Here is a 16,981-nt window from a genome sequence, read left to right on the forward strand (position 1 = left end):
ATCAATAATAATACATATTTAGCATTTTTTTACCTCTTACAGCAGACTGGGAGTTGTAGTACCACCGACACAGCAGGAAATGCTATGAGTTGTAGTCCTGCCGGCAAACACGGTGGGGTTCCAGAAGCCTTGGGTCACACGGGAGCTCTTCCTTTCATCTATTCAGTGATCTCTATGGATCAAGAGGAGAGCGTGAGGAAACAAGTCTTGTTTTCATCCTACAGCAGATCTGGACTACGACAAAATGGCTGCCCTGAGGACATGTTGGTCATTACCTCTCAGCCCCCTACTTTACCTTTCGGTGTTGCCTGGAGGACTGCGGACACTCCAAGCCGGATCAGCACCCACTCGTGTGAGAATGATCCGTATAGATCTGTGTGATTGGGTGATGTAGAAAGGACAGGCAGGACGTCATGTGGAAGGCATGAAAAGGAACTTCCGGGTCAGAGGTCAAGGCAAGGAAACCAAGGCAGCCATTGATGTTACAGGCAGCAGGAAACCCCTGGTAGCCTCTCCTTGTTTTTTCTTTACCTTTTTGTTCTCTTTACAGGTAAATACTGAACACAACCTCCTTCAATGGCGCAGTTCGTGATGCGCAAAATGCGGTAACCCATAGCAACCAAATTGTCAGTTTACTGATGTTGCATCCTTGGAGCCTGTTTTCTGATTAGCTGCTGGCTGGGAATTTTCTGAGCCAGCTAAACCGCCAAGGTTCTGTACATTGGGTCGCCGCCTTGTCCAGGTGTACGGGCCATGGGGGGAGGGTGGGGGCTGAATTGAGGTGATTCGTAGTGTTTGAGGCGCCCTTGGATGGATGGTCCATTATCTTCTGAGCTCAATCGTGGCTATCGGCTTTAGATTGGCCAACTGCTCATCTTTCGCAGGATCACTTAGAGCCTGATTTCTTATTTCAGGAAGTGTGCAGACTGAATTCCTCGCCACTAATTAGATAGCATCTAGCATGTACAGTACAGATAGCATGTACATTACCTGTTTTTGCTTTTTTTGGTCTCCAGGGGCCTCCCCATAGCAGATCCTAGGATGCACCAGGACCGGACTCACGCGTCGGAACGAATATTAAGCCTCGCCCTGGAGATCATCTACCTGCTGACCGGAGAGGTGAGGAGGATTCTGGGAGGTCACATGGCATCACTCTTATCTATAGCAATATAGACCTAACCTAACTGGAGGAAGGGGAGTTTTAGGGAGCAGTGATCCGCGTAACTCCATTATATTCATTACTGTGTGTGTCTTTGCATTCCACAGCATTATGGACCTTTGAAGGAGAGCAGAAACCAGGGCCCCTTCATGGAGCCTCCACCCTCGTCCCTGACACCTGAAGGAAACAGCAGCAAGAAGATCCTAGAAGTCACCCAGAAGATCATTGGTCTGCTGACGGGAGAGGTGAGCGGTGCCGGGTATTCTGGGACATGATCCAGGAACAGACAAGGGTTTCATCTCCCTAGACTTAGCCGGTGGAGGAGAAATCATTTCACCACCGTCATAGACAGAGGTCTTCAAAGTAAGGATGGCGAGACTTTTAGAATGTGTGAGATGGTCAACAATAGACTGAAGGCAATTGTAGGACTGGGCGGCCTTCTTATCAGACACAATGGACCAGATTAGCTAACGTTGGAGGTTGTAGAGGAATTGGTGCACTAGTCCCATCTTTCTTTTCAAACCTGTAAGGTAAAGTTACAGGCCTATGTTTCGTGTAGCTGGGAAACATGCTGTAGTTAGCAGGTGCGCGCAACAGGAAGTGCGCGCACAGAAAGTGATGCTGTCACTTTAATAGACTGGTCTATATAATTGAGCTTGCCCTGACCACGTTGCCAATGGTCTTCAGCTTGTACTTCCTGTGACCAGTGGTGTATTCTGGTTTGGGGCTGCCCTAGGCAAGACGCAACTAGGTCACCCCCCCACACACACTAAATCTGCAGGATCTCATAGAGCCCACCACAGATGATGCAAAGCCCCCGAGACCCTGCAGACCGGTGCAGGGATGTGTGGTTGGCTCCAACATAGACCTCACCACAGATCCTGGACAGCCCCCCCATCCCCCCACCCCCCCCGAGACTCTCAGACGGGCTGTGCAGAATCCATACTGGGCTCTGCAGGGTCTCTTTAGCAGCAGTGTGAGCTTCTTACCTGCTGCGTGGTCCCTGGCCTCCTCCACCGTTGGACAGGTGCTGCAGGACCTGGCCTCCTCCGCAGCCCGACGGATCTTCGGTGACCCAGCTTCCTACTCCATGACGGCGCCCTGGCCCTGCCCCTTCCTGATCCAACATCGCCCCGCCTCCTGCCGCTGCTCCACCTCGTCCCCTCCTGCTGCTCCGACTCCTCTGCCTCTTCCGCCTCCTGCATCGCCGCTTACTCTGCCACCTCCGTGTTTTGACTCCTCCCCGGCTGACTAACTGTTTTAGGGGTGGCATTTTTGCCACCCCCTAAAAACTGCCGCCCAAGGCAAATGTCTTGTTTGCTTTGCGGCAGATACGCCCCTGCCTGTGACCTGTTACTCTGTCGGATTGCCTGTTGCTCCTTTTTGACCCGGATTGCCTTGACTCCTCTTGCTTGCTGCCTGCCTCCTGACCCCGGCCTCATTACCGGACACTGCCTTGCCTATTGGTTTGTACTACGCTTCCCGCCCGGCTTGACCTCTGGCTTCGTCTGAACTTCTACTGCACGGTGTCCGGGCCATCTACTGGCACTCGTGCTCCTTGTTGTCCTCTGCACGCCCTGTTCCCACTTCCAGGGGGTGCAGGACACGAGATGCAAGAGAAGCCTCCTCGTCCTACCGGCCTCCCACCAGGTACGTGAATAAACCCTTCTAATTGAACTATAATTTGGCACATCTCAAAAAGCAGGTCTCCAAATATCTGGGGAACCAACAATAGTTCCTCTGGTCCAATGTCTTCGGGGTTACCTGGCCAATTTGGTGGTGGAGTGCTTGAACCAGGGACATTATCTAACTGGTTCTGCTCGGGAAAGGTTACATTTCAGCTTTACTCACTGGCTCCTGTGCTTTTTTCCGCAGAAGATGGACATCTCATTTCATCTTTGGACTTCGATGAAGAAGATGAGAACATCTCAAGAGGTTCTCCGGATGCAAATCCTGATACTCCCAATACCCATCAAGGACTTGATTGGATGAATAGATCCCAAGATGGCACTAATCTTGAGGAACCTCTTTCTGATACTCCTACACAGCCTAGCCTTCGACCTGGTGATGGTGAAAAATTCCCTAGTTATGAATGTGGGACGTGTTTTCCTCAGAAGGCGGAGCTTGACCACCACCAAAAGGTTCACTCCACCAAGAAGCCATTTCAGTGCACCGTGTGCGGGAAATGTTTTGGCTTTAGATCACTCCTGGCTACCCACCAGAGGATCCACACAGGGGAACGCCCCTTCTCCTGTCTAGTTTGTGGGAAAGGCTTCACACAGAAAATCATTCTTGACAACCACCAGCGAACTCACACGGGAGAAAAGCCCTATGAGTGCTTCCAGTGCGGAAAAAGTTTTAGAAGCCAGTCGGTTTTGATTGCGCACCAGAAAATGCATAAAAAAACAGGACGCAGAAAACCCTTCCCCCGCAAAACAGGTCTCGCAAACAACCAAAATGAGGGGCCGTATTTGCGTTCTAGAGGCGGGCAGCGATATACGGATACATTATCTTTGACAAAACATCAGCAAGTCCTTGAGAGAGGAAAGCCGTTCTCCTGCACCGAATGTGGCAAGCATTTCGACCATAGGTCCACACTCATTGTGCATCTCCGAGTCCACACGGGAGAGAAGCCTTTCACCTGCTCCGACTGCTGGAAAAGTTTTGCGCAGAAGGTGAATCTTATTATACACCAGAGGACCCACACGGGCGAGCGTCCGTTTGCCTGCCCAGAGTGCGGGAAGTGCTTTGCACAGAAGGTCGGACTGGTCAATCACCAGAAAGTACACAACACTCAGAAGCCCTTTCAGTGTGGCCAGTGCAGGAAAGGTTTCCACAATTCTTCAGGCCTCGCCAGGCATCAAAAGATCCATTCAGGCAAAAGGTCTTCTTGGTGCTCGGACTGCGTGAAATGTTTCAGGGACCCCGAGGCTCTTGCCAAGCATCAGAAGAGTCACGCAGGAAAGAAGCCCTTCCGCTGCGCAGACTGCGGGAAGGAGTTCAGCTTCAGGTCGATGCTGGAAACCCATCAAAGGATCCACAGCGGGGAGCGGCCATTTTCCTGCAACGACTGCGGGAAGGGATTTGTGCAAAAGGCGGCGCTGCTTGCGCACCAACGGATTCACACGGGGGAAAAACCGTTTGGCTGCTCAGAGTGTGGGAAGAGGTTTACACAGAAAGGACATCTGGGTAAACACCAGAAGGTTCACCTGGAGGGATAGTAATATGTGCAACTCTGCAGATGTCAGGGAACTTCACCAATGACACAGAGAGGGCTGTGGTAAAAGCATCAACAGGGGGAAAAACCGGGGGGAAAGGAAACCCATTTTGCTGCTCAGCGTGTGGGAAGAGGTTTACACAGAAAGGACATCTAGGGCAGCACCAGAAGCTTCACCTGGAGGGATAGAAATATGCGCAACTCAGCAGACGTCAAGGAGCTTCACCAGTGGCACAGAGAGGGCCGTGGTAAAAGCATCAACATGGGGAAGAACCAAGACATCATTTAGAAAGATACTGAACTTCGTTATGTTCATAGGTCAAGAGCCTGGAGGGACCTGATCCCTAATATAGAGAGAAACTCGCTTTATACCAGTGGTGGTCAACGTTCTACATACAGGGGGCTTCAAGTGTGGATCTTGACATTATCAAAGGGCCGTACATAATATTCAGTAGATACTAACGATGGTCAGAGACTGCTGACGTACAATAGGAAATGGTCAAAGACTATGGGCATGCTAGTAGAGATGGTCAGAGACTGCAGACGTACATAGGAGATGGTCAAAGACTATGGGCATGCTACTATAGATGGTCAGAGACTGCAGACATACATTAGGAGATGGTCAAAGACTATGGACATGCTACTAGAGATGGTCAGAGGCTGCAGACGTACATTAGGAGATGGTCAAAGACTATGGACATGCTTCAGGAAACACATTCTATAAGGTTGCTAGAGATCACGGCCATTGAAGCCCTTTTACAATGTTCCCACATTTGTGCTCCCTACCGCCCCCCCTAAAAATGTACATGTGCCACACTTGATATTTCCCTCGGCAAGATCCATCATAAATGATCAGAGAAAAGGGCCTTCACTGGACTGAGTAAGGAGGCCCCAAAGGCCATACAGGAAGTTCCAAAAGGCCACATGTGGCCCCGGGTTACAGGTTGGGCACCAGGGCTTTATATTCATTCTCGATTTATCATCCATGGTCAGGAGTGTATAAGAAAAGAATATTTTTCACCCCCTTATCCATGTGTACTAAGAGTCTGACTCTTGGGAGTCAAGATCAGAGGTGACCTCAAGTGTGACAGCTGTCAACTATTTGACCCTGTACAGGTAAAATCTAGGGAACCATGTGAGGGATCAGGCAGTTGTCAGGGTTGCATCAGTTGTCAGGGTTGCATCAGTTGACAGGGTTGCATCAGTTGACAGGGTCGCATCAGTTGACAGGGTCGCATCAGTTGACAGGGTCGCATCAGTTGACAGGGTCGCATCAGTTGACAGGGTCGCATCAGTTGACAGGGTCGCATCAGTTGACAGGGTCGCATCAGTTGACAGGGTCGCATCAGTTGACAGGGTCGCATCAGTTGACAGGGTCGCATCAGTTGACAGGGTCGCATCAGTTGACAGGGTCGCATCAGTTGACAGGGTCGCATCAGTTGACAGGGTCGCATCAGTTGACAGGGTCGCATCAGTTGACAGGGTCGCATCAGTTGACAGGGTCGCATCAGTTGACAGGGTCGCATCAGTTGACAGGGTCGCATCAGTTGACAGGGTCGCATCAGTTGACAGGGTCGCATCAGTTGACAGGGTCGCATCAGTTGACAGGGTCGCATCAGTTGACAGGGTCGCATCAGTTGACAGGGTCGCATCAGTTGACAGGGTCGCATCAGTTGACAGACGCTCTCTAGGCTTTGACTCTTCAGCTAAAATGTTAATTTTAATGATTTTTATGGATTTTGGTTATTTGTATACTTGTTAATAAAGACATTTTTCAATCCAAGTCCGTGCGCTTTTTATACTTTCACCCATCGCCACGGTACAGCCTTTGAACCCCATGAACCAAAAAAAATGAAGTGTGAAGTCATACCACACACTAAAAGTGTACGAGGGTGCTACGGTCCAATTCCATAGAGGAAGTGCTTTGAGTCCAAACCCCCCCACCCCTGTCCCGGGGCGCAAGGCTTCTGCTAGGGGCAAGGCACTTGTATCCACCTAGCCGAAAGCAGGCGCACCCATTCCTCATGGTGATCTGAAGCTGACCACCGAGTACTAGGTTGGGGGCTCTTCCGAAGAGAGACCTTTGGTTAGGGAAGGAAGAAACATGGCCACACATCCTCCCCCTAGACTTCAGGGAAGGCCCGTAGACCCGCCCCCTATCTCTTGGGGCGATGGACTTTTTGGCACCCTAGTGCACATTTTTTTGTTGCACTCCGCTCCTCTCCAACACTCTTCAATCAAGGCCAGCTCCATCCCTATATCCACTCCAGCAGGGTAGCTTATGTCCTTCAGTGCTTGGCACATGCCCCAGACTGCGGCAAGACCCACGTAGAGATCCTCCTAGGCGTACATCCTCTCCATGCGGAAGCTGGAAAGGTGAGCCAGATATGCATCATCTCCCAAACCATACTCCTGAAGAACGACCACAGGGATTGGTTGAGTCAGATGCATATTGACCTTCCCTGACTACTGGAACCAGGCAGAAGCAATCAACCCGCTGAGCTCAGGGAAGACCTGCAGAGACCAGAAAAACGTAAACCGTAGGGTTGCCACCTTTTGTTCAAGCGAATCCCGAACACTCAAGCGACGCACAGACATTTTTTTTAGGAGAATGAGTCGCGGCTTATTAATATGTAAATATCGCAATAGAGACTATTTTCAGTGGGGGCCAGTAGCCCCTATCTTAATTTTGGTTGCCCCTGTCTGCCTGACATCTTGTGTCTGGGTTGCAGCTGCCATGAAACCCGAACACAGCAATCCAAACCCGGACTGTCCGAGTGAATCCTGGACAGGTGGCAACCCTAGCCCAGATATGCATCATCTCCCAAACCATACTCCTGAAGAACGACCTCAGGGATTGGTTGAGTCAGATGCATATTGCCCTTACCCATGCTGACTACTGGAAGCAGGCAGGAGCAATCAACCTGCTGAGCTCGGGGAAGACCTGCAGAGCCCAGAAACAGGGCTAAGGCTGGTTACAGTTGCCTAGCAACAACAAGCTTAACTTGATTAGGGGCATAGCAGCACAATATGGCTGGATCCTGTTCAGCCGGTGAGCCGCCGCCATAACCTCCTGTGATGTAGAGGGTGGCCATGGCGACCTTAGCAGCTACGCCTCCCGCAGATTCTATGTTTTCATTTTGTGAAGCGCTGCGCAAACTGTTGGCGCTATATAAATCCAGTATAATAATAATAATTCATTCAAGCGTTTTATTGAACAATAAATAAATAGTGTAACTGCCTCCCGGCCGGCCGTTGTAACTGCACGGCCGGCCCGGGAGCTTCGTGGATGTAACAGGTCATCAAAAGACGTCCTGTTGGCCCCGCCCACTTGCGTGCGGGAAACTACCCAAATTTAAACAGGCAACAATGTCTGTTTACATACAAGCGATCCGCCGGCTATAGAGCCAGTGCATCGCTTGTATAATGTCCCAATCTGTGCCCCCCCCCGCCCCCCACTGGTCCCGAGCTCTGCTCTGCCCTGTGCGAGCCCTGGACCAGCATGGCGGCTCTGTGACAGGGGATCAGATGGAGATCGGTACACGTTCTCCCTCCGATCCCCTCCCACTGTCATGCTGGTCCCGAGCTCCGCTGTGCCCGATGCGAGCCCGGGACCAGTATGATGGCTCTCTGACAGGGGATCAGAGGGAGATCAATACACAATCTCCCTCCGGTGTCAGGATGCGGAAGGGATGCATATTACATCACTTCCGCATTCTTGTGTCACTCTCCAGCTTCAGACGCTGGAGAGAAGCTGATGAAGCAGATCTCTGCTTCATCAGCTTCTTTGGGGGGTCCAAGGTGACATTAGGGGTCTTGGAGACCCCTGATGTCTCCATAAAGAGGACCTGTCACATCTCCTTGTTATTACATAGGGGGGTTTCTTAGCCCCCTATGTGATAGCAATAAAGTTAAGTGAAAAAAAGATTAAAGTTGAAAAAAAATTAAGTTACACATGAAAAAGAATGTAAAAAAAACCCACAACATTTTTTTTTAAGTCCCCACCTACACATACACGCGTGCAAAAATGCTTCCTGTGCGCATGCATGCAAAAAACGACGATTGCGCCCATTACGCCACACATGTGACATATGGACGCGAACTTCGGAGTGGGAGCAATAAGTCTTGGGCCATCAATCACTGATAACACTAAACTGATGAGCGGTAAAAGCTTTTAAAGCGTCGCCTATGGTCAATTTTGGGCATTGTAGTTTTTTTTTTGCGATTTTGCGGGTGCGCGCAATTTTAAAGCTTGACGTGTTTGGTGCCTATTTACCCGACGTGACCCCGTCTTTTATATTTTACCAAAAAATTGGGGTGATAATAATTGTTTCCTAAGATAATGGAAAAAAAACTTGTATCTGTCCCCCAAAAATGGTATAAAATTCATTTCGGTACAGCGTTGCATGACGGAATAAACGTCAGTCACAGTACCGCAGCGCTGAATACTGAACAATGGCCAGGACAGGAAGGGGGTCTAACACCCCGGTCAGCAAGCGGTTAAAGGGGTTCTGAACCCTTTAACCGCTTGCTGACTATACTTACCTCGTTATCGCTGCGCGCTCCCGCGCCGAGAATCAGGAATCTTGGGGCGGGCGCATGCGCAGTTTTCCGATTCTCGGCCGTGAGATGAGCAGAGGACGCAAGGTAAGTCTATGGACGCGTGCACCCGCATGCAGACACTGCTGGATCGGAGAGACAGAGCAGTCAGCGCTGGATCGGAGAGCCGCCGCACCGCTGGAGGGACAGATGAAAACATCCGGAAAGAAGAAGAAGATCGGAAAAAGAGACGTCATTTAAGGTAAGTGCTAACACTAACATGGGGGGGAGGGGGGAAAAATTTGACTTTAATGTCCCTTTAAATAGGATTGGAAATGCTGCTAAGATGGGCTCCAAAAAAATGGCCGCCTTCTGGTACACAGCTCTGTGCTCTCAGTCTCCCCTAGTGTTGCAGCTGCTTTGTGGGTGGTCATGAAGACGTCACACCTTCCTTATATGGTGCTAAACCTAAGAGGGAAAGGGTGTGGCCTAAACAGGAAATGGCCAGGTCAGGTGAACAGGAAGCATGTTATGATTCTTTCCAGGTCAAGGGAGGAGCCTGATGAGAGGGGAGACATTGAGGTTATTGGCAGAAGGTAAGGGCAATCATTTTACAAACCTGTAGTGCCTCAGATCAATATAATCCCAGATATAAGGCACCTACAGTGTACAGTCATAGCAGGGCGGAGCTTAGAGAATGATATCATCATCCTGTTTATTATAATGAATTGTATTATTACTATACTTTTATATATCACTGACATATACCGCAGTGCTGTACAGAGAACACTGAACCAGTCACATCAGTCTCTGTACAGAGGAGCTTACACTCTAATGTCACACACTATTATTATACATGTATATAGCTCTGACATATACCGCAGCGCTGTACAGTGAACACTGAGCCAACGTATAATATGTTTTTCTGCCTGCAGGAGAAGTGGCGGTCTCTCTCTTTTTTTAAGGACCAAGGCAGCGATTATAATGGAGAAGGTGCGGGGTCACGTGACCGGGAGGATATTAGACCTCACCTTGGAGATCATCTACCTGCTGACCGGGGAGGTGAGGAGGATTCTGGGAGGGTCACATGACGTCCTGTTGGTCCTCAGTCTTTACATCAAACACTTGACACTTAGCTGATAGCACAATGTTTCCGAATGCAGGATTACACGGTGGTCAAGAAGGAGCGCGGTGAGCATGTTAAACCGGAGTCCGAGCCTCCAGCGTACTTGGTGATATCCAAAAGAAACATAGATAAGAAGATCCTGGAGGTCATCCAGAAGATGATTGAGCTGCTGACAGGAGAGGTGAGCGGTGCCGGGAATTCTGGGACATGATCCAGGAACAGACAAGGGATGTGTCTGGGTGGTGACTGTATCATTGTGTGTGTCAGGTTCCTATAAGGTGTCAGGATGTATCTGTCTATTTCTCCATGTAGGAGTGGAAGCATTTAGAAGAGCAGAAGGACACTTTGATGGAGGATCAGCCGCCCCTCACATCACCGGGTAAGAGGAGAGAGAAGTACGGAGGGTCCACCTAGATCCCCCATCATCTGATACACACATAGAAACAATGTATTCATTCAGTGTGTGTGTTTCCTACAGATGGATCCAGTAAGAGGAACCCACCAGAGAGATGTCCCCGTCCTCTGTATTCCCGGGATTCCACACAGGAACATCAGAAGAACCCTCAGACCTGTCCTCTGTATTCCCGGGATTCCACACAGGAACATCATGAGATTCCTCAGGCCCGTCCTCTGTATTCCCGGGATTCCACACAGGAACATCATGAGATCCCTGACCATGGTCAGGTAGGTTGGAGCTGAGGGTCTGAACTATGTGACTTCACTGATTCACAGATATTCACAAACAAGAATCCAGACTCTGGTATTTTTTATTTCCAGGGTGTAGACCTCATTAACATCAAAGTTGAAGTAATTGATGAAGAAGAGCTTTACGTGAGGGGTGAACAACGGTGCAAAGAGGAAGATATTGACATGGAGATAGGTGTAGGTGAGTAAGAAATGAGTCCCAGATTCTCCTTGTTCAGTCACTACAACAATCTCTTCTTCTCCCCCCTCCTCTGTCAGTAGACAGTAATGGGGGGACGGAATGTGTCTAGTGGGGGGAGTCAGGAGCCATCAGCCTCTATTAAACTCCGGCTCTCCTCCTCACATGATATCATTGTGTGTTACCAACCAAGAGACGTGACCCGTGGAAGAGTCAGGAGCCATCAGCCTCTATATATCTATGGCTCTCCTCCTCACATGATGTCATTGTGTGGTACCTGTGACGGACCCCAGTACTAAGGATGAGTATGTCCGCCGATGTATTCTTCCTTGCTCAGGAGATATTGCAACCCGCTGATCTTTAGCTCCCAGTTTCCCCAGTCACTGGTCGAGACTCGAGTGTAGGGTGAAACAAACTCTGATTTATTGAGCAACTGTGCAACCTTTTATACAGCAAGTGATGAGATCAGATTATAATCCCATCGCATCCACCCGGCCCTCCCCCGACATTCTGTCTTCACAACACCACAGGGCTTCCCCAGCTAACGAGCTCCAGACAGCCATAGCAGGAGCCTGGCCAGAATGTCATTATCCTGGGCTCCTTCAGAGTACAATGGGAGATAACGAGGGGGGAGGGGTGCTGATAGTCTTTTCATAACCAGGTTACCCAGTATAACGCACTCAAACATAACCCTGAACCCCCCCCACCGTACCTCAATGGCTCGACAGGATACATGACATATACCTTATGGAAGACCTTACCAGCTCCCTCCATAACACTCCGGACAAATTCAGAAAAACCTGCTTCTACTGGATAGAGTTTCTTCACTCTCCAGCCTACGTAGCCCTGCGTCAGGGCCCTGAGACATGACTTACCAAGCTAGACTCCCCTTCTGGTTCTTCCCCCCCCTCTTCACCCAGAATTCCATATAATGGACACTTCTTCACCTAGAATTCCATATAATGGACCCTTCTTCACCCAGAATTCCATATACTGGACCCTTCTTCACCTAGAATTCCATATACTGGGCCCTTCTTCACCTAGAATTCCATATAATGGACCCTTCTTCACCCAGAATTCCATATAATGGACCCTTCTTCACCCAGAATACATATACTGGACCCTTCTTCACCTAGAATTCCATATAATGGACCCTTCTTCACCCAGAATTCCATATACTGGACCCTTCTTCACCTAGAATTCCATATACTGGGCCCTTCTTCACCCAGAATTCCATATAATGGGCCCTTCTTCACCCATAATTCCATATAATGGACCCTTCTTCACCTAGAATTCCATATAAAGGACCCTTCTTCACCCAGAATACATATACTGGACCCTTCTTCACCCATAATTCCATATAATGGACCCTTCTTCACCCAGAATTCCATATACTGGACCCTTCTTCACCTGGAATTCCATAGTGGACCCTTCTTCACCCTAACCCTCAACCTCCTCTCATCCTATTTCGCACTCTCTCTTCTCCCCTTCTTCCCTCTTCACCCCCTGCTATACTTCATTACAGACCACTGATATAGTGTTGTGACCCCGACCCTCCTGCGGGCTTCAAGTTCACGTCCTTGATACTGCTTCAGACCCTCTCATGACCCTGAGGCCGCCCATAGAGGCCTCACAACTCTGCCTCCCTGCCACCATCTGGCTCTGGATCTCGACACTAACTTTTTCTTTAATGTTTCTTCTGTTTCTCAAGAGACCAATACACATTTAACTCATAAACTCATCACCATGTCGTCACAGTACCAACCAGGAAATGTGACAAGTGGAGGAGTCAGGAGCCATCAGCTTCTATAAGCCTATGGCTCTCCACCTTACACGACATCATTGTTTGTTTACCAGCCAAGTGACATGACCAGTGGAGGAGTCAGGAGCCATCAGCTTCTATAAGCCTATGGCTCTCCTCCTCACATGACATCATTGTGTGTTACCAGCCAAGTAACATGACCAGTGGAGGAGTCAGGAGCCATCAGCTTCTGTAAGCCTATGGCTCTCCTCCTCACATGACATCATTGTGTTGTACCAGCCAAGTAACATGACCAGTGGAGGAGTCAGGAGCCATCAGCCTCTATATGCCTATGACTCTCCTCCTCACATGATATCATTGTGTGTTACCAGCCAAGAGATGTGACCAGTGGAGGAGTCAGGAGCCATCAGCCTCTATAAGCCTATGGCTCTCCACCTTACATGACATCATTGTGTGTTTACCAGCCAAGTGACATGACCAGTGGAGTAGTCAGGAGCCATCAGCCTCTATAAGCCTATGGCTCTCCTCCTCACATGATGTCATCGTGTGTTACCAGTAGAGGAGTCAGGAGCCATCAGACTCTCCATTAGTCACTCCAGGAGACCGGTATGTTCTCAAAGCAAATGACTAATGAAGACCTATTCATCTCCGGGTGACAACCCTCCTAACACCCTTTAAACGTCTCCTAGAGCCACTCATAGGGATGTCACATATGGGAATGGCATATATGGGAATGTGTTTACAGTAATGTAGAGGCTAGAAGGTCTGGCGGGAAGCCATGAAGATGGTGCTGAGGGTCATTTTGCTGATGAAGATGTTGCACAAATCACAAATGCTCTCGAAACCAGATTTTGGGGCTTTCATGTTCCAATGTGTAGAAGGAGACTCACAGTTGGAGTTACACCCATCAGTCCTTCTATGCCTAGGTTGGTCCTTTTTTTCAGCTTTCACTGACTGTAAGTGTGTCTTTTTTCTCCAACAGATGCACCGAACTGCGAAGGTAACCCCGAGCAAGGCCTCGTTATACCTACATGCTGTAAATTGGAAAATGACAACTCTGGTCAAAGTTCTCCAAAAGATGCCTCCGCAACTCCAAATGTCCATACGGTATCATCAGGCATGGAGCAGTCACTCGGTCCCTGTAGCCCTGAGGGATCTTCTGCCGACAGCTCATGTGCTGTCACTACAAATATCCATGTGGGACTTCACGATGTCGATGGATCACCTGATCACTTGAGTTCTGTCCAGTCTTCTCTTGATAGATCACAAATTGTCGCCTCCGATTTTCATTTAGGACTTTACGGGGGGCAGAGATCACCAGATCCCTCTATGCCTGGAGAAACCTTTTCACGTAGCTTGAACGTCATTCCACACCGGACAGTTCGTCGACGTGAAAAATTATTTCCCTGCCTGGACTGTGGCCGGCATTTTACACAGCAGTCGAAGTTCATCATCCATCGCAGAATTCACACGGGGGAGAAACCGTTCCCCTGCCTCGAGTGTGGGAAAGGGTTCACCCACAAGTCCTACCTGGTGCAGCACCAACGGATCCACTCGGGCGAGAAGCCCTACCTGTGCTCCGAGTGTGGAAAGTGTTTCACCCGCAAGGCAGATCTGGTCACTCACTTCAGAATCCACACCGGCGAGAAGCCCTTCCCCTGCGCCCAGTGCGGCAAGTGTTTTACACAGAAGTCAGCCTCCGTACGGCATCAAAGGTTCCACACCGGGGAAAAGCCCTTCCCTTGTGGTGAGTGCGGGAAGTGCTTTACGCACAAACCTGCTCTGATGAAACACCAGAAGATTCACATCCGTGAAAGATGCTCCAAGGCACTGCAATGTATGGACTGTGGGAAGTGTTTGGCGCAGAAGTAAAATCGGGGTACCTGATGGTTTTTATGCTACAGTAGCATTGACTAGTTGACGCACAAGCCAATATGGAGCAGATCGAAGGGGTTGTCACAGGCTACACAATTTGCCATTAGCGGTAAATCGAAAGTATAGCTGAGCCCTGAGCCTAACAGAAGCTTGGTTTTCAGCTGGCTATTTTTGTAGTTTTGGCCTGGAAGTGATGAACTCTTGGGGGCATGAGCTCAAACTGGAATAGAGAATTGTTCTTCACCCGGTTACATTCCTCGGCCTCTGAGGTATTCTCCTGAAGTGAATCTCTCCTCTAAGAAGGGAGAATGGAGAGGAGCCCCAAGGTGTGGAACAAGATAGAAAACCGTGCACAGAAGAAAGTCTAGTCATGTCTTGTAAAGGATGTATACCTTAAGTTCCATACTTCACACCATCCAAATATATGGACCTTCTCCATTGGGTGCTGTAGGAACCACACGGCTGACGTCAACAGAATTCAAATATCGCCGGCGCATATTTATACGTACGTAACGTTTGTTTTTTATCTCCTCCGGGAAGTTCTCCAGATTTGATTCAATATATTTACCAAAATCTTTTTGGCTGGGTCGAACCAAGATCCCACCCTACAGGTCAAGTCAGATGGTCAACCCTCTTGATTCCACACATTGCCAGCCACCATTTTCATCACCCAGAATTCTATATAATGGACCCTTCACCTGGAATTCCATACAACGGACCCTTCTTCACCCAGAATTCCATACAATGGACCCTTCACCCAGAATTCCATACAACGGACCTTTCTTCACCTAGAATTCCATAATGGAGCCTTCTTCACCTAGAATTCTATATACTGGACCCTTCTTCACCCAGAATTCCATATAATGGACCCTTCTTCACCTAGAATTCCATATAATGGACCCTTCTTCACCTGGAATTCCATACAACGGACCCTTCTTTACCTGGAATTCCATAATGGACCCATCTTCACCCAGAATTCCATACACTGGACCCTTTTTCACCCAGAATTCCATATACTGGACCCTTCTTCACCCAGAATTCTATATAATGGACTCTTCACCAAAAATTCCATACAACGGACCCTTCTTCACCTAGAATTCCATAATGGACCCTTCTTCACCCAGAATTCCATATACTGGACCCTTCTTCACCCAGAATTCCATACAACGGACCCTTCTTCACCCAGAATTCCATATAATGGACCCTTCTTCACCTAGAATTCCATACAACGGACCCTTCTTCACCCAGAATTCCATATAATGGACCCTTTTTCACCCAGAATTCCATAATGGACCCTCCTTCACCCAGAATTCCATACAATGGACCCCTGTTTCCTTCCAGGCCTGCTTTCCTGTGTGTCCCGTTTCTTCCTATAGACTTCAGTGTATTTCCACAACCTATGGAAGGGAATCACACAGTAAGAGGTCTCCCTTTGCTCCCATGAGGCAACACAGGCTTTCTATGTGGCCGAAGTTCAGGAAGGAACCGACGCTGTCACGTGTGGGCCGGGATGCAGACCTTAGCCCTGTGCATGGTCCAGCCGGAGCAGCTTGGAGCTTAGAGAAGGGTTCTTCTCTGTGCTCCTATAAGCAGCTGGTGGGACGCATTGACATGAACTTGTTGCTACGCCCTCCATAGGCAATACCTGGACTGACCCGCATTGGTGGCTTCATCTGCCCTTTAAAGGTCATGTGCTTTAGGTCTAGTTCTTCAGATCAGCAGATTCCCCGTAAGGAGATGACACACATATGAAAGCTCTTCAGAGAAGAAACAAGAATGTCAGTATGGTAGAAGGACATCCACTGTGACTGGTAAGGGTTAACCTGTTTGAGGGGTATAATAGTGCTAACATAGACAGTAGCCATGTGTAGATGTAGAAAATGTTTTAATAAAACAGTATTATTTGCACATAGTTTGTCCTTTCATTCCATGAAGACCTCCAGCCATGGTCCCGTCCTGGTGCCAGAATCTCCTTTAGGGCAGTCTTTCATCCAGGGTGCTGTGGAATCATGGCGTGCCTTCTGGCTTCCTCTGGCCTTTCCATGGTGCAGGTGGGCCTGGTGCCAGCACCATAGAAGCTGATGACGCTAAGCCAGGGAGGGTGGGATCCATTTAGGACTGAAGTTGGCTTCCATCCAGGCCTGCTTCACTTCCCTACCTCTGCCATGCTACTACATCCTGATGTGAAGGGGGGACTGAGGACTCAGAAGTGAAGGAGGCTCCTGATATGAAGGAGGGCTTCTAATATAAGAGGGGGCTCCTAATGTAAATGGGCGGTTTCTGATGTAAAGAGGACTCCTGCTGTGAAGGGGTGTGGCCGCAGATCATGGGGCCCCATAGCAAACTTTTGATGGGGTCCCTCAGCAACCTCCCTACTGCCAACGATATTAAAGTCAGGTAGCAGGAGAGCTGCCTGCATA

At 49.2% G+C, this 16,981-nt stretch overlaps 2 protein-coding genes across 2 annotated transcripts in view; both read right to left on the reverse strand.

Moving 5' to 3' along the window:
- LOC108788099 (zinc finger protein 62 homolog) overlaps positions 1–16,981 on the reverse strand; it is a 949,422-nt gene that overhangs the window by 598,622 nt on the left and 333,819 nt on the right. The window lies entirely within an intron of this gene.
- LOC108788076 overlaps positions 1–16,981 on the reverse strand; it is a 240,035-nt gene that overhangs the window by 84,059 nt on the left and 138,995 nt on the right. The window contains exon 20 of the mRNA XM_018557808.1: positions 6,727–6,788. Coding sequence (XP_018413310.1) covers positions 6,727–6,788 — 62 coding nt within the window. The remainder of the gene's footprint in view (positions 1–6,726; positions 6,789–16,981) is intronic.

Source organism: Nanorana parkeri, unplaced genomic scaffold, assembly GCF_000935625.1.
Source record: "Nanorana parkeri isolate BGI_ZX_2015 unplaced genomic scaffold, ASM93562v1 scaffold305, whole genome shotgun sequence".
Lineage (NCBI taxonomy): Eukaryota > Metazoa > Chordata > Amphibia > Anura > Dicroglossidae > Nanorana > Nanorana parkeri.